We start from the raw sequence: 20,703 nt of genomic DNA, 5'->3' as shown, positions 1-20,703 counted from the left end.
AAACAGCCCAGAAACAGCGATATTAAAACATTCACCAACAAAAAAAAATGTCCCGATCTTGTGCATCCTGAAGTTGACTTGCGTCACTTCCTGTATTCATGGAATCTCTAACATCAACCGTCAGCTCGGCTTCTCTCTAAGCGCTGACGTTTTTCCTTGCTCATCAGCAGACGTTTCAAGTCTTAACCTTCAACTTTCAAGCAAGTCGAGTCCACACTGCACCAAATTCCAAGAAATCTTAAGTCGCAGGATCTTTCTCAGTCACGACGTATATTCACGGCTTAGCCACTTCGCATTCAATGTCCGTTCTTGACGTTAGCTGCAGCATATTCACAATTACATTTTTTTTCAATTCTCTCAAAACCAGTCTGATATATATATATATATATATATATATATATATATATATATATATATATATATATATATATATATATATATATATATATATATATATATATATATATATATATGTATACATCATATTTGACCTCGAAATGTTCCTCGAGCGTCTGCCGCTGTGGCTTCCATCCCTTTTATTGACTTACGTCATTGACGCGTCTAGTGGCCCCACCCCCAATAACCACACATGCAGATAGCAGTGTGCGTGTGCGTGTGGCTGCAAGCGCTGCTCTGGCAGATCCGCGTGTCACCCACGTGAGGTTTGCATCGCGTCGGCAGGTGCAAGCCCGTCTTCCATGCCAGTTGGTGCGCGTATGTTTGAGTGACCGCATCAGTGCACGTGTGTGAGAATGCGTGTTAACCTTGGCCACCACTTGGCCACAGAGGTTCATTTGCAACACTGACAGTGGTCGGGGTTTTTTTTTTTTTCTTCTTCTTCTTCCTTTTTTCAAGAGCAATTTCTTGTGAAACCATTAAGGAAATGGCTTCCCCCCACCCCCCACCTCTTTTTCTGTATTTTTGTTTCAATTGCAAAACCAGACACTTGCAAAGCTTATTGTTCAGTATCTTTTTCAGCATATGCAAATGGTGAATGTAAACAAGTTTCAATATGTTATATGCAGTTTTTATTGGAGGCTTATTTTTTTTATAGTTTAATAAGTGTAGCAAAATATTCAAAATATCTTAAACAACAATGCTATCTGTAAGAGTTTCCCCCCCCCCCCCAAACTATTTGTTTTTTTTAGCAGAAATTGCACAGCCATACGTATCTATAACATAAAATTAAAGAAAAACTCTCTTAAAAAACCCCAACACAAAACAGCCTCGAATCCCATTAAAATATAAACATAAAGCCTTTTTATAATTTCATTTTCTTTTTAATTTAGTTATTTGGTTTAATGGTTTATTTTAAATGATATTGATTTTATGTATGTATGTAATTTAAGTAGCATATACAATAAATAAATAAATTTAATTAATTAAGTAATAATAAAATAAAATAAAAAATAAATTAATTAAGTTAATTAAATTGTAAAAAAAAAATGTGTAGAAAATCAACCACAATATATTTGAGTTTTTTAAATTGTATCGTTAAATTTGTCAAGTTTTGACCACTTTTGATTGGTTCGTAATTTGTAAAAAAAAATTAAAAAAATAGCAGACAACATTGACCAAATTGAAAAGTTGGTATTGACCAAAATTTGTAAAATGTGTCCGTCCAACAATGTGGACATATATATTTACCAGTAATAGATTCACTGTAACAATTTTGCTAAATTTCTTTTTTTTTTCTTTCTTCTTTCTTTAAACAAATTTGTGCTTTCCATCACTGATGTTTTTTTTTCTTTTTAACAAAAAATTATGACCATCCTAAAGTGTTGAAAACGTCTTTCGTTCTTTGTCCAAAACGGCTTTCAAATTACGTCTTGCCGAATTACGATTCCCGAGGGGTTAGCCCCGCCCCTTTGATTAATTAACTGATTACCAAGTCGGTTGCGTGCGCGCGGATCATTATCTCTCTTTGACTCGTGATTGCAATTTGCGCAACATTGAGAAAATGCAAAGCATCCCGCTTCAAACCTCCCATGTGCTTTTTCATTCACGTCGCTCGAGCTGCTGTTTTTTTGTTGTTTGTTTTTTCTGTCTTCCTCTTCTATTTGTACATCTCCAATTAGATTATTTCACATCTTCCTCCAGTACTGGGCCGACTGGAAGGAAATGAGCGGCGCACCGACAAAGACGCCGGTTGTCCTCGGCGAACCAGCTGGCTTCTAATTTTGGCCTCCCGAGATCCTGCAGCAGTGCTCGATTCGATTACGTCCAAAGAGCAGAGGAGACGCTCGCTTGATGTATTATGGGGCCTAATTGGTGGGGGGGAAAAAATAGCTCATCAACTCACTGACCCGGAATGTCAGACATGTTTACCCCATCCAAAATCTCTATTTTATTTTATTTGTGTTTATTGGTTTTGAGATGAACAGTCTCATGGGAATATAGTTATGGAAATAAATCAGCATTTGCATTATTTCACATGACGCTTCACATCTTCACTTTAGCTGTGATGGGCCATATCATTAGGTACAATGCAACCAATTTATAATTGTGCCCTGACAAAAATTTCAACACGGGATACAATACTATATTGCTTCATGCTTTGAATGGAGGGAAATGTGCGCCATCTGGTGGACATGTGTAAAAAAAATAAAAGCCGGTGTCCCAAATTCAAACCTTAAAGGGATACTTCACTTATTTAGCCCATTATAGCAATAAAAAGTTAATATTTTGTCTATAATTAATTTGATACTTTCATTATTTTTCAAGTACAATTAGTACCTTTAAAAACACATTTTGCAACTCGCTGTCGACTGAAAATGACATCACAAGGGCTCAGGTAACCAATCACAGCTCAGCTGGTGACTGTCACATGACCAAACCTAGAAAACAGGTGAGCTGTGATTGGTTATCTGAGCCCTTGTGATGTCATTTTCAGTCGACAGCAAGTTGCAAAATGTGTTTTTAAAAGGTACTAATTGTAAATGAAAAACAATGAAAATATCAAATTTATTATAGGCAAAATATTAATGTTTGACTGCCAAAAATGGCTAAATAAGTGAAGTATCTCTTTAATTGTACTACCACTTACTAGTACTACTACTAAGTTACAAGGAACAAATGTGTTAGTTTTTGTTTATTTCGCACTAATTTAAGGAACAACGAAGATAATTTCTAAAGATTTTCAAATGTGGATATCATATGACAAATTTGTCTGGTTTTGTTTCTTTTACAGACACCACATTTCAGTGTAGTAAGACATATGGTGGACATATATAAAAAAAAAAAAAATTGTCAGACAATCGTCCAACTAGAAATCTATGGCTGAATCTAATGATTATTTTAATCATTGATTAATCTCTTGATTATTTTGTCAGTAATTTGATTGACTGGTTAGCAATTAATCATTGGACGTCTATTTGTTTACGTTAGATTCAAAATTTGAGGCATTGTATTTAAGCCGACTTTTTTTACTTTTACTTTTTACTTTTTTATCATTTAGATTTTTAGCATCTGACCTTTATCATTTCAGTAAAAGATGTTAAATTGTTTATCGTGCTTTGAATAGGAGAAAGTGCGACCATCTGGTGGACTATTATAAAAAGTCATAATCGGAAGCTAGTTGTCCAAAAGTCTTTGTGGCATCAAACTGGCATTTTATTAAAACTAATTTAAGAAACCTAGATGACAATTCTAACATTTTTTTTTTCTTTTAAATTGGAATATTCACGGGAAAATTCGACATCTAAAATGTTTTGGAAGAAGAAAGGGTGAATGGTACTGATTGAACCCATGTCCACTTGTGCTTTTTTTGTGCTCGGAGGGAGTGGATGCAACTTGCGTCCCAAGCGGTGACATCCATCATCTGACCCATTAGCGTCAAGCACGGAGCATGTCGTCCGTCCTCGTCTCAAAAAAAAAAAAAAAAAGACCTGAGATTGGTTTCATGTCGTTCTATCTCTCCTCCGCGCTCGCCGCCGAACGAGGCTGGGCGCCCATGAGGGAGGGCGGGAGGGTGGTGGGGGCTGTATGAGCAATCAATATCTCTCCCCCATGTTAGTGCGCCTGCATGAAAGCTTTTTGCAAAAGCTTTTTTGCGGGGAGGAGATGAGGAGAGTGGAATCACTCACAACAATGGCGTAATTGAGGATCGTTGCGTGGGGGGTGGGGGGGGGCTCGTTGGTTTTGATGTTGGGTGGGGTCGGGGGGTGGGGGGGCGGGACTTCCCTGCATGTGTGATGGCTGATGTCCACTGGCCTGGACGTCCCACTGCAGAGGCTTTAACCCCTCAGGCTTTCACGTCTTTTAGTCTGACTGGACTCTGTGCAACCCCCCCCCCCCACCCCCCCCCCCCGCCAAATCGCCCTCACCAACACACACACGCGCACACGCAATATGTGTGTGAGGCGTCATGACTCATCTGGAACGTTCCGAAAGAGCAGCTCGACCTCTGGAGATGTCTTTGCGAAGGGAGGCTACTGTACATGAAAAGCGAGCATGAGTAGCACTTCTCCGATACGTCTGACTCATCGAGCAGCTTCGTGCAGCATGCGGATGTTCACTTTGCATGTTTTGATATATTTTTCAAGCCCTTTTGTACAAAAAAAAAAAAAAAAGGACCTTAGCCCTAATTCACACCTGGTACTCGGTGCAAGTGAGTAAATAAACACCTCAATTAAATCACCAAATGCGTTGGCGTTGACAAATAAATGACACGCCTCAGATAGTTATCTCCTTTCAATGTAAAAAAATAACTGGATGTTTTTATTTTTAAAATGTTTCTAATAAGTGTCTCACTTTTCCTTGCCCTACTTGGGCATATAATTGTCACATCTAAAATTAGTGTTGTTCCGATACCGTTTTTTGACCGCAGATACCGATTCCGATATCCAGCTTTGCAGTATCGGCCGATACCGTTCTGGGCATTCAAGGGCCAATAGGATATCTTAGTTCGGCAGGCAGTGAACATGTCACATATCAGTGAATGTCGTGCACGAGCAAGACACAAGATGCTGCATCCAAAATCCTATGTTAGCGTCGGAATTAATGGTATCGGCATGTTACTTACCGATACCGATACCACTGTTTTAATGCAGTATCGGCACCTCTGCCGATACCAGTATTGGTATCAGAACAACACTATCTATAATACACACCTATCTATAGATAACTACAGTTTTTTAAAATATAATACTCCCATAAGGCCTTACCCAAAATAAATGCCTGGTATGCTTTTCTATGGCTCTGTATGAGAAAGTAGATAGCCCAAAATCCTTTTGACTGCATTACCACTAACAAACTTGGTACAATGTGCATCTCCATTCTGAATAAACAACTCAATTAATCAGTGGCCCTATCAAACGTCTGCACAAATAAATGCCCACACCTCTTATGGATGCCTCTTTTTAAACAAGGTGATGATTATTATTTTTTTTTTTACTTATTTTATTTTTTATTTTTTTTAAGGCCCTTACCCCGAATAAGCGCCTGGTATAGATGAGAAAAAAATACCGAAAAATATACAAACATCACGGGATGCATTGGCTACATGGACAAATAGATGCCTCCATTTAACCAGATGATTAAAAAAAAAAAATGTCTGGATATTTGTCTTATTAAGGTGCATTTGTGCAAATGTATTGATTTAAAAAAAAAAGTACTTACCCCAAACAAATTTATTTGGGGTAAGGACTTTATTTTTATTTATTTATTTTTATTTTTATTTATTTTTTTTTATTTATTTTTTTTTATTTTTTATTTTTTATTTTTTATTTTTTATTTTTTTTTTTTTATTTATTTTTTTTTTTATCCTTTGACCCTGTATGAGCAAAGTACATGAAACAAAATCCACTTGCTGAGGTTAGTTAGCTTCAGGGAAGATGAGGTTTATCGTTTTCCTTTTTTGTTTTTTTGTTGTTTTTTTTTCCCTCATGCCCCCTCGGCTAGAGTTGCATGCGCCACCTCGGGTCGATGGATTCGCTTTCTCCTCCTCTTCCTCGTCTTCCTCCGCTTTTATTTGGCCCGCTGCCCGTGTCTCTTCTCTGATGTAGCCATCTCGCTTGTCACATGGCGAAGGGAAAAAAGGCAGCGAGGTTGTTGTATAGGCAGGATCGAAGAGGGCCTCAGATCATGTGTGCACCCCCCTGGGGGGGAAAAAAAAAAAAAATCAGGATGATGCTGTGTTGTCGCCTCCCTCGGGGGCGCATCCCTCTTAGCTATTGATTAGGGGCGGATTGATGCACACCAAGGTCATGCAAAGCCTCAGAACCGGAGCCTCCAATAAAACATAACACACGCTAAAACTTTGTGTACGTTGACGTGACACATAAATGTCACGTCGGGCTGATGATTGACAACTTAGCAAGCCCCGCCTCTTGTCAGGCTCAGTCAGCTGCTTCTTTCACTACGACGACGAAAGGAAATGCTAATTGTGCTATGCTAGCGTATTTGATTGTATGTATGGTGCGTATGCGCGTTGTATTCACGCCATTCTCACTTGAATAATCTTCTTCGTTGCTATTCGTGTTCTTACGGCTGTTGTAGTGATGTGTCTATATAAGCAATATACTGCAACAAACTATACAAATATTAAAATATAAAAGCAAAATTGTGTGCTCATTAAATCAATATGTTAATATCTAATAATCAACAAAATTAAAACAAAACAAATTTTATAAAATATATATTTTAAAAGAATTTACATATTATAAAAACTATATAAAATATACAAAATATATAAAGCATGTAAATATAAAATAAATAAAAAATAGGCCTATCACAAACAAAGCTTTTTAGATTCAATTATTGCATCGATTACTCGGGCAATCAAATGTCTGTGCGTAAACATGGAATGAGATAAATGGTTCCGAGCATTGCATATATGGTTTTGAAATTTGTTATAGTTTTGAAGGAAAAGATTTTGTGTCGAGTCATTCGACCAATTTTTGTAGTCGATGTAGCAGACTTAAACTAATGATAAATACATAGTTAAATATACCACAATAGTACGGTATATTATATTTAGAATTAAATGTAAACAAGACATATTTAAAATATATATCCTAAATAATTTGTTATAATAAATAAATCAATATGTTAACATACAGTAATAATACAGTGCGGAGTTATTATAAAGTAAGGACATGGACATTTATTTTTCAAAATGTATTGTTCTGTAAATATTTTTTTTAAAACATTGGCAACAACTGTAGTTTATTTTGATTTATGTTAATTTTTTTATTTTTTATTTATAATAACTATACTGTATTATTGCTGTATGTTAAATATTGATTTATTTATTAGGACTATGAGTATATTATTTTATGACAAATTATTTAGGATATATATTTTAATCAAAAAAATGAAAATAAATCCAAATAAACTACAGTTGTTGCCAATGTTTTTAAAAAATATGTACAGAACAATACATTTTGAAAAATAAATATTGTATTTTCTCTCATTACCAGTACATAGAAAGTCACTTTCTTTTGTCCATGTCCTTACTTGCTCAACATGATGGTCATAGACATTACAAGTGACTAAAGTAGTACTGAAATGTTATGAAATTGTTAAAATTATCCCAAAGTATGATCAATTCAAATGTGTCCTATTAAGTTGTGGATTAAAGACCACCTCTGATCTTTCCAAAGGTTTCAGCCAGGTGACATTTGCGATCAATAACGTGTCCTCTGTCCTTTCGCGCAGATGTCCGCCTGCAACATTTGCCGCGTTCCGTCGGAGCAGACGTCCCCGGCTCGGCGGCCCCCCTGAGCGCCGTCGGCGGCAAGTTGTCGGCACCCGTCCACTCCAGCCAGCCCGTCCTGTTCACCTTCGACGTGCCCGTGCGCCACTCGCACCACAGCGCCCTGTCCAACAGCGCGCCGCAGGACTACCTCCTCCTGCACCAGTGCATGAGCAGGAAGAGCGAGAGCGCGCGGTAAGGGTCACACTTCCTGTTTGCCGGGTCAACCTACAGGCCGGCCGCCCTTCCGCCGCTGGTTGGAGACAACCCGAGTGTTAAAGGGCCGCCTATAAGCTTGTTTATGCTGCGTTTTTATTAGGGATAGACCGATTATCGGCTGGGCCGATTATCGGCACCGATATTTAGCATTTTGAGAAATATCGGCATCGGCCATTTTGACGAATCATATGGCCGATAATAGATCCATTTTTTTTTTTAAGTGTTAACTTCAGGAAACTAATTTAAATGTAAATGTTTTAAAAAAGTTTTTATTTTCATTTTTGTCGACCCTGGCAACTCTCTGCACCTTCTGTTTTTGGTTGAAATTAAAACTGAGATAAGTAAAAATTTAATACTTTGGATATTTTTAAATTTTGGAAGACTTTTATTTCGTGTAGAAAAAAAAAACCTTAAAAATATTTTACTAACCCTAAAAGTTGCTCAATAAACATATGCTTTAAAAAAAAAAAAAAAGAAAAAAAAAAAGATAAGAGCTGGAGTTTGTATTTTTTCCAAATTTTGATGTCCCTTTTTAGTGAAAATGAATATCGGGTCCAAATATCGGTTATCGGCATCCTTCACTACTAATACTTGGTATCGGTATCGGGCCCGAAAAAACCTTATCGGTCTATCTCTAGTTTTTATTAGTTCAGTTAAATAAAGATGAGGTGGACCAGGCAGGACACCTCTCATGTTGTGTTAGCGCTAATATCGCTGCTAGCATTGATCATTTAAAGTTTATTTAACTCATTCACTGCCAATGACGACTATAGACGTAAAAAATCCAAGCAAACAGCCAGTGCAAATTTTGACAAGAAATTTGAATATAGTTTTAGTTATTCATTGTTTTCATTCATAGTTATTAATCATTGTCGTTATGAATAACAACGATGACAACAATTTCATTGCTAAGTCCTACCATCGTGCGTAGAACGGATTCCTGTTACCCTACAACACGGGCGTTGACGTTCTTGTGATCGGTCTTGGTCTTACTGAGACCACATACTGGTCTCGGCCTCCAAAAGTCAATTTTAGTCGACTAAAATTGCTCTTTATTTTTGTTGACTAAAATTGGATTAAAACTAAAATACAATCAGGTGACTTATGACTAAGGCTTTAATTAAATTTAGTCAGAAGACAAAACGAAAACTAAATAAAAAAAATGTTATGTTAAAATTTTAATTTTAAATTTTCTTTAAAAAAATAAATAAAAAATTAACACTGGCTGTTTGCTTGGATTTTGACGTCTATAGTTGTCATTGGCAGTGAATGAGTTAAAGACGTGACTTTTAATGTCTTTTAATATGAACATTACATTTTCAGCGTATTTTTGCGTAAATCCACGTTTACCATTCTCTGTCCACAGTGGTGGACTGGCGTGGACCCCCTCTCAAGTTGCTTTAGCACTAGCATCACCGTTAACGTTGCTTGTTTAAAGTTTATTGAACTACATTATTTTTTGATGATTTATAAAACGAACAGTAAATATTTATTTAAAGCCACATTTTTTTGCTTAAATGCACATCTACCACCGCTTTTCCACATTGGTGGGCCAGCCTGGACACCTCACTTTCTGTTAGCATTAGCATCAGTGCTAACATTACCCGTTTAGAGTTTATTTCATGACATGACTTTGAAAGTTTAGTAAAATGAACAGCAAGTGTTTATTTATTGCCAAGTTCTATTTGTTGCGTAAATGCACACCTTACCGGGTGGACCGCTCACGTTCAGTTAGCACTAGCATCAGCGCTAATTTTTTGTTTAGAGTTTCTTTCATGTAAATGAAGGTTTTAGAAAATTAACGCTCAAAGGTTATTTAAATTTGTATTTGTTGCTTTAAATGAACAACTATCGTCGACAGGCCTGAACGCGTCTCACCAATGTGCTAGCATTAGCATCTGTCTTAACATAGCTAATAAGGAACTGTTGAGCGTGCCTACGAGCGCAAAAAAAAACTAAACAAACACAAAGCAGCTGTTACGTAGTTTTCTTTAACTTGGCACAAATGCCCGTTTCCGCAACGTCTTCATCATCAACATGCGCCTCAGCTTCCATGACCCAAAACTGTTGCTTAATAACAACAAGAACAACAACAACACTGCCACTGAGCTGCGGATAATCAATGAGGTCTACGCTGCAATCCATCACTTTGCTGTACATTTCTGCCCGTCCCCCCCACCACCACCTCCCCAAAGTCGCCAAAGGCGCAACCGACCGCCCTCGCCTCCACGCGCATAAATCTGCTGAGTCGGGATGAAAATAAACGCTCGCCATCCATTTCATCAGCTTGGCACACAAAAGAAACCTTCTCGCTGTGAGTCATTTGTTCCCATCGCTCCCTCTTGTGATTTCATCCGTATCAAAAGACCCCCTTGCCACCCTCCTCATCACTCCCCTTCGTCCACGTCAAACTTGCGTCCATGTTAATTGTCTTACGATGACGGACGACCTGCGTAAAAAGCGTTACGTTGCGATGGAAGGTCACCCCAAGTCGGAATTAGCCGACCATCAAACTGAGGTCAAAAATAGGCATTTGTCTTTTTTAAGCATCTCAACGAGAAGCTTGTAAAATGCTAAACACACAATTAAAGGAATACTTCACTTATTTAGCCCATTATAGCAATAAAAACTTAATATTTTGTCTATAATTAATTTGATACTTTCATTATTTTTCAAGTACAATTAGTACCTTTAAAAACACATTTTGCAACTCGCTGTCGACTGAAAATGACATCACAAGGGCTCAGGTAACCAATCACAACTCAGCTTGTGAATGTCACATGACCAAACCAAGAAAAGAAGCTGAGCTGTGATTGGTTACCTGAGCCCTTTGTGATGTCATTTTCAGTCGACAGCAAGTTGCAAAATGTGTTTTTAAAGGTACTAATTGTACGTGAAAAATAATGAAAATATTAAATTTATTAGAGGCAAAATATTAATGTTTGACTGCCAAAAATGGCTAAATAAGTAAAGTATCCCTTTAAGTTATTAGAATTGGAACGCTGCTTATTGTTTTTATGGCGGTTCTGTGGCTCCTCCTCCTGGCCGCCGGGGTAACTACAAGTTTTTAAACCTGTTGATTTACATTGTCAGGGAATTTCTGGAAACTTTCCAAAGCAGATGAAGCAGATGAATTTTCTAACAATACAAAAGAATATTTCTTCTTGCATACAGTACGTGTTTGAAAATATCCAAGACACTTTAGTCTTTTTTTGTTTTTGTTTTTTGTTTTTGTTTTGTTTTCTCGAGGTGTAAGTATTTGTGTTGCCGTTGCAGGAGCGCCAGCTTCTCGCAGGCCACGAGAAGGGACAACGTGTTCCTGAGCAGCGACGCTGCCGCGCAGAAGCTGTCGCACGGCTTCTCGCACTGCCTGAACGGGATGGGCGCCCAGCTGCACGGCTTCTACAGCCTCCCCAAACCCGGCAAGCAGCAGCAGCAGCAGCAGCAGCACCTGCCGGCGGCGCCCGACCACTCCCCTCAGGAGGCCTGCTACGTGCTGCCCCGCGGCCACGAGGCCCACGCCGGCCCGCCCGAGTCCGACCCGGAGGCCGAAGAGGTGTACTCCTTCCAGACGCCCTGCAACGCCCGGGCCACCGACAACTACGACCTGCCGACGCCGCCCGGCTCCTTCTACCAAATCCCGCGGACGTTTGATAAGAACCACAACGCGCTGACGCCGCCGTCCAGCTCCGAGTCGTCCTGCGCGCCCCCGCCCAGGCCGCCCAAGCCCGGCTCGGACGGGCAGTGGGGGGGTCCGCACTCGCTCGGGAGCCAGAATGGCGACGCTTCGGCCGCCGTGGCCGTCATCCCCCGACGGAATACGTTGCCGGCTGTGGAGAACATCAGGCTGCACAGAGGTACAAAGTGCTTCACATAGACTTAGACTTGACTTCATTTGATCCCTTTGGGATGGCTCCCTAGTTTGTAAATAAGTAAGTTTTTCCAGAACATTCTCTTAATAGCCAAGGACAGGAAATTCATAGCAGCACAAAGAACACTGCGCTAAAGGAAGAAAAAAAATGAACAAAAATATGTAGAAAGAAACGTGTTTCATTGAGTCTCTAGAATTTATTCGTGCAAAACTTTTCAAAGAGGACTCACAATATGGTGGTTTACATGTTTAAAAAAAAAATACATTTTGACATAAACAATCCACAAACAGTATGCAGTTGATACAAGGAAAAAAAGAACTAAAACAATCAATTGGTAAACAATTAAGTCCTGCTGGTATGGCTGCCAAAACATTTTTGTGTATTTGAAAATGTCGTGGCTTGCATTGAGGTGCATTCCACAGTTTTTTTGACATAACTCATAGCTTCACTTCCCACTCGGGTGTCGGATTGATTTGCCATTGTTGACATCTTGACAACTTGTTTGGTTAAATGGCTAAAAGACAACAACAAAATTCAGAAACACAAACATTATACAGTTGATGCAAAAAGAAAATGGTTAATGGAATTTAAAAAAAATAATAATACATATTTAAAAATGTTCCCAATCAGGTGTCTGATTAACTCATTTTCCTCTCAATAACATGTAAATACTTTTTGTTTTAAGTGTCCCAAAGACATATTTATACGTTTTTGTTTTTGTTTTTTTTTATGCTAGAGCATACAGAAGGATTTGATGCAGCCTCTCGCGAATGGGATTGCCTCTGTGAAAATGGCTGGGCGTGAATGAGTTAATATGCCGTTATTGTTATAACTTCATCATCAAAATTCAAATGCAGTCACAAACATTTTACAGTTAAATACATGTAAAATGAATGAAAATAGAATAGTCAAGTAGAAATGCACTCCACAATTTCCCACGTAAACTGATTCTCTCACTCTGGTGTCCAGTTAATATTACCGTTTTTGTTATTGGTCTTGATCATGGTGTGGCCGTTGATTAGCAAGTCTTAGTAAATATATCATGATTAATTCATTTAATTAACACAGCTTCCCTATTCAGGCTGGGCTTTGGCTCCATCTTGAGGCATCGTAGGGTTTTTCAGTAAAAGCAAAACAAAAATGAATAACTGAGGCTCGATGTCACAGGGGGTAAAAAAAAAAAATGCAAATATTGTAATAGATTACGAGAGATTGACGATATTTTGTTGCCGACAGGCTCGTCCTTTGAAACAAGCAGCCATCAGCGTCCGATGCATTTCAACAACTCAGGCCAGTCCGTGGAGTCTGTCAACGACGGCTTCAGCTCCTACCTGGTAAGTCACTGAAAAAAGTTCTTCAAAACACCACCGGTTCCGTAAAATGCAATCATTACCTGCGGCTGTGACTCACTCCACCTGTGCCCCTCCCACCCCAGAGAACCCGAACCCCCCTGACCCGCTCGGACAGCGGCAACTCCGACGACAACTACGTGCCCATGAATCCCGGCTCGTCGCCGCTGAGCGCCGCCCAGGCGGACAGTCCCAAGAACGTGTACATCCCCATGAGCCCCGGGCCGCACCACTTCGACTTCCCGGGCTTCTCGGCCACGCTGCCCGCCCGCAAGGGCAGCAGCGCCTCGCTGTGCCACCGGCCCGGGCGCCTCAGCGACGTCACGCCGCCGCCCATCAATCGCAACCTCAAGCCCAACAGGAAGTGTGAGTGTTCTGTTCCTGTTCCGTACTTTAACGGAAGACATTTTAAACGTGGCTTTGAACCTTGAACCCTTTTTGCTGACTGTGCTGTCCAGCTCGGAATTGTTGTGTGGTATTGTGCTGACAGTGCACTTTTTTTTTGTGTGTTGCACAGCCAAGCCGACACCTCTGGATCTCAAGAACAATGGCTTCATTGACGAGCTGCCGTTCAAGAGCCCGGTCACCATGTCCTGGACGCGGCCCATGTGAGTCGCATAGAAGTCTCTCTCTCATACGTAAACATGCACGCACACACGCAAACATACACATTTATATACACACGCATGTACGGTCGACTGCCAGTGTTTGTGGGGCTTTGTGACTGGGCCAGCCTATGAAAATCTGCATGTAATTAACGGCCCTTGAAATGAATTGGCGGTGACAAATTTATATGTTTTTAACACAAAAATTATTTAAGAAAACAAAACAAAAAAAAACAAAAAACTGATAAACATTAATTATTATGTTTGCCACTAAAAACAAAGGAAGTGGGTATCGGAGACAACAACAAAAAAAGAAAAAATATATTTAAAAAAAAAAATGAAATTGAAAAATAATTGGGGGGGGGGGGGGGGGAATTTATGAATATGTAACTTCTCGGATGCTCTTTAACTCCTTCACTCCCAGCCATTTTCACTGAAGCAACCCACTTCGCTCACGGCTGTAGTTCTATTGCTATAAAAATAAATAAATAAATAAAAAACATGGAACCTACCAAAACAAAGATTAGTCTCTTCTTTCATCAGGAAAAAAAAAAAAAAGTATAATTTCTGTTTCCATTTTACAGCAATTAGCATTAGCATATAGCTAGGTTTCATCATTATTCACAAGCCTGTTCAAAACACTGGGGAAAAGAGCTTGTTGCAACATGGCCCCAGCTGTCTCTTATACTCTGCTGCCATCTCCTGGTCGTTTTTGTAATAACTACCATTGCTTCATGGGTTCACTTCAGTTCAGAGGCTGCATCAAAGCTGTATGCTCTAGCATAAAAAAAAAAAAAAAACATTAAAAAAATAATAAAATAATTTAAAAAAAAACGTATAAATGCGTTTTTGGGACCATGGCAATATTTAAAATAGAACGTGTTTATACGTGTTTGGGAGAAAATGAGTTAATAGCCTCACTTCCACATATATATACATGTGCATACACGCAGACACATACACAAACAGAGTTGGCTCCATTCGGTTTACGCCCGAGGCCCGAAGGTAACTGTCTGACGGCCCAGGTGTGCTCCGCCACAGGCCCGCCATGAACTCCATGACCTCGCAGCGTTGCCGACCAATCTCCACGCAAAGCATCACCAGCACCGACTCTGCAGACAGCGAGGAGAACTACGTGGCTATGGTGAGTGCGTCCAGGAAGGGAGGTGGGAAAACTCCAGTCACATGACTTGACTCTGACTTTGAAGTCAATTTGGCAAAAATACTGTATACAATGTAGTATATGTTGTGACTGGGCAAGATATGAATTCCAAATTATTTACACAGCAACTGTAAATGATGTTATCAAATCTGGAAACTTGAAGGCTACTCATAAACGATTGTCTGGCCCCAAAATAGCAGAACCCGGCGTCGAGCTCGCCGGCCGTGAGCGGCACCAGCAGTCCGGCGCTTCGCAAGAGCGGCAACGTGGACTACCTGGCGCTGGACTTCCAGCCTGGATCGCCCTGCGCACACAGGAAGGTAACAATTTTGTGTGTATTCATTTTAAATGCAAGTTGCTAGTTGTCTAAACTAATAATAATAATAATAATAATAATAATAATAATGATGGTGATGATGATGATAATAACAATAACAATAAAAGGTGGCACGGTGTCCGAGTGGTTAGCACGTCCGCCTCCCAGTACTGAGGACGCAAGATCGAGTCCGGGCTCCGGCCTTCCTGGGCCGAGATTGCATGTTATTTATTCATGATATAATTTTGAAAAATAATTGGTGGCTTAATAATTTTTTTTTCTGCCAAATATATTATTTTTGGCCTAAAAAAAATCCATATTAGTAGATCACATGAGTTATTTTGCCTGTAGTGTTAAATTGTATTAATTCTTCTTTTTTTTTTTTTAAACTCAGTTCTGAGTTAATTTTACACTGAAATTTTAACACTGTGGCAAATACACTCAAACACAATGTTAAATTTAACACAGGTTGACGTGAGTTGGGGGGGTTGGCTCTGTTGAATTAACACTGCAAAATTTGCTATGTATACTACAAACAAGTGATTTTTGCAATACATTGTGTGTTTTGCTCAACAGACAAGTAGAAACAAACTATTTGTCTAAATGTACATTCCACATCCTGGACTTTTTGTGTTTTGTTTTTTTTTGTCTGCGGGCAGCCGTCGACGTCGTCTGTGACGTCCGACGAGAAGGTGGACTACGTGCTGGTGGACAAGGAGAAGACGCAGGCGCTGCAGAACACCATGCAGGAGTGGACCGACGTGCGCCAGTCGACTGAGCCCGCCAAGGGGGTCAAGTCTTGACACTGACGTGTTCATTCGGTGGACGTGAGGTTGGGGGGGGTTCAGACTGTTTGGACCACTAAGAAGCCATAACTTACAGTATCTATGCCTGTTCTCTGCCATGAGTCTTTTTTTTTTTTTTTTCCTACCTTCTATCGACCAAATTTCAGCTCGTTTCACAGCAGCCCCTTGCAAAATCAACGGAGAACCCCCTTCCGACCAACCACCCCCCTCTGCTGTGGGGTGTCCGCAATGTTAAACGCAAGCATGGTCCAGTTGCCAACGTAGCAACATTTTTTTCCATTTTTTTTTTTTTGTGCTAGATTTAGCATATAGCAACTCTAGCCACTCCAATGAGCAAGTTTACGATGCACTCTCTTTCTGAAGTTAGCCTGTTGAGGGGGGGCAGTCCTGTCTCGTGCTCGCTCGCCGCCTCGACTGCGGCGGGTGCTTTTGGAAGTGATAGCGTGTGGTCCAAAAGTGGCGGATCATGGCATTAGTATGGATTATGTCAAGTAGAATTGTGATGTCACAAAGTGGGAAAAATTCAGGATGGCGAATTGATTTTGTAGGAGGAAACTCTTTTTACACAAGATTTTTTATTTTTATTTTTTTTAATTCTTTAATGTATATAAAATAATCAAAAAAAATCTACCATCCTGGTTTGTGAAGTTAAGGCCTAACAAAAGTTGACCTTTTGGAATAGTAGAAGTCACAAACAGTCTTATTTGACTGATTAACTCTTTGACCGCCAAAAACGTTTAATAACAATCAGTAAAATCACGACGTATGCCACCATAAACGTTAAATGATGTCAACTAAGTTTTTTTTTAATTTATTTATTTGTTTTTTAATCTCAGTGCAACGTCTAAGTGCAGCACTGCCTGGTCAATGGGTTGTGGAATCAAAAACACTCCAACTATGGCCAGCAGATGAAACCATTGTATCTCTTTTCGTGAACGATCAAAACCTTTGTCATATCAAAGGTTTTTTTTTGATAACGTGTGGCAGTAAAAGAGTTTAAAAAAAAAAAAAAAGTTCTGGTTGAACCCAAAATCGGATGAAAACTTGAGCAGGTTGCCTCAGTTTGTATTTCAAGCCAAATACTTTTTTTGCTTCCAGGTCGGATATGAGGCGAGTCGAGTTTCGCTTGCCTCACATGCGCTGACCTTACCAAGATGGCCTCTCACTCGCCATACAAGCCATGTAGCCATGTTGTTGCCATGTGGTCCGACAAAGTGCACTAATGGAAGAAAATGGCCGGCCACTCTTAAAGTCATAGCGTCCATTGGTTTGAATTGCCTTACTCGTTGGTATGGTATTGATTTTGCCTTCAATTGATGGTTTTGCCTCGTTCAGGGTCCAAATGTTTGATTCTCTTCGGAGCCTGTTTTGCTAGCGGTCCACTGACTTGCCTCCTCATGAGTTTTTCTACCATTTTTACTGCTTTTTATAATTTTGTAAAAATACTTTTTTTTTTGGTTTTCTTTGTTACTCCCAAGCAAGCATATTCTACGGAGTTGTATTAAGTCCTCACTGAGAAGAAGACAAAAAAATGACACTATGAGATTAAAGTTGTAATTTTGTGAAATTAAGTAATATATTTAAAAAAAAAAAAAAAAAAAAAAAAAAGGTTTGGGGGGAAAAATTTTATTTTTTATTTTTTTTGCTTTTCGATTTAGGTCTTTTTTTCCCAAGTGAAGAGGGTGTATTTTTACAAGTGAATTTAATTAAAAAATTCACCCTTATTTGTCTGAGCCAAGCATTCCGGAAAAATGTGACTTTATTCTCATAAAATATTTTTTCAGCATTTTTTTTCAAAAATATTCAATTTAATTATCATATTTTTACATTTTGAATGTTACATAGACTACTTAATTTAAAATTATTATTCTAAATATACTACTTCTATGCTAATAACATATATATATATATATAAAAAAAAGAGGGAATAAAAAAAATATGATTACTCATAATTTATAACTTTAATTTGGACATTGGTTTTATTACGTTGACTTTTTCTTTAAAGTACAAATCGACAGTAACGTGACTTGGAAAATATGATTTTTGTTTCGCAAATGTGAAACTTTTTTGTCTCAAAAATATGACTTTAATCACACAAAATTATGACTAATCTTGAAATTCTACAACTTGTTTTTTTATTTTTTACCTGGAAAATATTCAACTTAATTTCTCAGAAACGTGACTTTATTTAACGTAATTATTCAAATTTATCTGCGATTGGCTGGCAACCAGTTCAGGGTGTCCCCCGCCTACTGCCCAAAGCCAACTGGGATAGGCTCCAGCACCCCCCCACGACCCTTGTGAGGAATAAGTGGTCAAGAAAATGGATGGATTCAAATTTAAATCCAAAAACTAAACAACCACCTAAAAATTGTATGACTTTTCATCCTAAAAAAAAATATCCAACTTTATTTTTGCAAGATTGCAACTTTAATCTCATAATGTCATTTTTTTTTTTTCAACACTTTTCAACATGGTCCTAATAATACTCCTTCGTAATATTCCAATCAGGGAGGGAGGCAAAATGAAGCTCAATATTTCTTACAGTGTGCATTTATATTCCATTTGATTATTATTATTATTATTTTTTAAAGATGAAAAAAAGCGGGCAGGCGGGCAATTTGCATGTACAGAGCGAGCAAAATTTAAAAAAAAAAAAAAATGAAGGAAGCGAAATGGCAGCCGCTCATGATGTAATTTCTAATCCAGCAGATGAGCCGTTTGTGTGTGCGTGTGGTGTTAGATTGTGATCGTGCTAGCGCGTGACATCACGATGACGGGGGGGACGACGACTGCGTACTGTACTTGCAGACACGATGACGTTTCTTCTCGTTTCGTTTTCAACCACTGGTATTGCTATACTACTGTAAACGTGTTTGCGAGGCCGCTCATCATGTTTGTTTGTGTATGTGTGTGCGTGTTAATTTATTAATTTATTGTGTGCCCGCCCACAGTCGAAGGGCGTCTCTCTCTTTCTGCAGTCGCCGGTCGCAATATTAGGTACAACTTTGCCATCGAAAATCGAGATCCAATGCAAAGCTTGAAATTCACTGTTGTATCACACCACTGCTAAAAAAAAAATAATAATAATAATAAGCACATTGTTAGATCATTAAAAATGAGAATTCTAATGAATCATAGTTTTGGATCTCGCTACATAGATGGTACAGACGGGGCCTAATGAACTCATTCACTGCCAGCCCAGTGGAAATGGACGGCTGACGTGCGTATCCGTCATTGGCAGCGAATGAGTGTCGTGTCCGGCGAGTGCTCGTGTCGCGATGGTGCGAAGCAATACCGGAGAAGAAGAAGAAGAAGAAGAAGCCAGTGTGGTGCAGCTCATGGAGATTTTGTTATTATGGTCAACTGTGGATGTAGAATAAATCGACAAGTCAACGTTTGGGTGTAAGTCTTCTTTCAATGCTAACTCACACATACATAAAATGCATAACTTATATGGACATTAAAGATAAAAGCAAATAACATTTATGAGTGTACATTGATTCACGTGAGAGCTAACGGTTGCCTTCCGGAAATTTTTTTGAAGGTAAGAACTATTCCAGTTGTGTATACATTGGTGTGTTTATTGCTATATATAAAGTGCATACATATTTAAATGCATGTACTGTACACATGCATTATTGCTGTATTGTTTAGTCTATATTCTAGTAATCATTGCTAGAAATAAATACAGAATACAAAATCATCTTTTATCTAGGGCAGGGGTGTCCAAACTTTTTCATTTGAGGGCCACATGCAGAAAATCAGAAGGACGCAAGGGCCACATAAATGTTATGATGAGAAATTGTGTTTTGTCATAAAAGTTGTACAAATAATTTATTTGTGCTTTTGCATATTTAGAAAAATGCTACAGTATATAAACCAATGTATTTGTAATATGGCAGGAGGGTTATTATAGTTTCGGAATTTTTTATTTTAGTTACTTTTAGTTAATTCTTTAAAAAATGCTTAGTTTTAGTTTAGTTTGTTAGTTTCCGTTTTAATATTAGTTAAAAAAAAAGTGTATTACTTGTGCGCAATATTTAAAAGACAGCATGGGACCGACGTCATCTTTTGGTGCTTTTCTATTGGCTGCTGCTAGATGACGTCACTTCTGTGTGACATACTTTCAAACGACATTATTCCGGTTTATATCAAAATAAATCTACTAAAAAATCACATTTAAAATCAGCCCCAAAGAGTCACGCATTAAATTAATAACCAAAGAGTAAAATGAAGGACGTTTGCTATAGTTTTAGTTAGTTTTGTCAACATAAAATGTAGTTTCAGTTAGTTTTCATTTTTTTAAAAAGCATTTTTGTTTTTATTTTATTTCAGTAACAATACATTTAATTTTAGCTTTAGTTTTTTCATTAGTTTTAGTGAACTCAAATAACCTTTAATGGCACCTGTTTTTCGACCCCTTCCCTTCTTACTTTGACCATCCCCAAACATTTTTCTTTTGTTTATTTTATTTGAACTGAGTCAAAAGCCATTTTTTAGCATATGTCGCGGGCCACTAAAAAATGGACGGGGGGCCGCAAATGGCCCCCGGGCCGTAGTTTGGACACCACTGATCTCGGGGAACGTACAGGTACCAGGACGCTTAACGTATCAGATTGAACTTGCAAATAATTCATACGTACGTGGTCCACCACCAGATGGCGCCAGAGCGCTT

At 38.7% G+C, this 20,703-nt stretch overlaps 1 protein-coding gene across 3 annotated transcripts in view; it reads left to right on the top strand.

The window, feature by feature from the left end:
- The window catches only part of gab2 (GRB2-associated binding protein 2), a 47,404-nt gene extending 27,983 nt beyond the window's left edge, over positions 1 to 19,421 (top strand). For 2 of the 3 annotated variants that reach the window (XM_077541001.1, XM_077541003.1), the window contains 8 exons: positions 7,660 to 7,891; positions 11,192 to 11,772; positions 13,024 to 13,121; positions 13,223 to 13,502; positions 13,654 to 13,744; positions 14,783 to 14,885; positions 15,101 to 15,223; positions 15,879 to 19,421. In XM_077541001.1, the coding sequence (XP_077397127.1) occupies positions 7,660 to 7,891; positions 11,192 to 11,772; positions 13,024 to 13,121; positions 13,223 to 13,502; positions 13,654 to 13,744; positions 14,783 to 14,885; positions 15,101 to 15,223; positions 15,879 to 16,022 (1,652 nt within the window). In that variant the 3' untranslated portion in view covers positions 16,023 to 19,421. The remainder of the gene's footprint in view (positions 1 to 7,659; positions 7,892 to 11,191; positions 11,773 to 13,023; positions 13,122 to 13,222; positions 13,503 to 13,653; positions 13,745 to 14,782; positions 14,886 to 15,100; positions 15,224 to 15,878) is intronic. The other variant, XM_077541002.1, reaches the window with a different exon arrangement.
- Positions 19,422 to 20,703: the final 1,282 nt, after the last annotated feature.

This window comes from Festucalex cinctus, chromosome 13 (genome assembly GCF_051991245.1).
Source record: "Festucalex cinctus isolate MCC-2025b chromosome 13, RoL_Fcin_1.0, whole genome shotgun sequence".
In the NCBI taxonomy this organism is placed as follows: Eukaryota; Metazoa; Chordata; class Actinopteri; order Syngnathiformes; family Syngnathidae; genus Festucalex; species Festucalex cinctus.
This window is presented reverse-complemented; position numbering and strand designations above follow the sequence as displayed.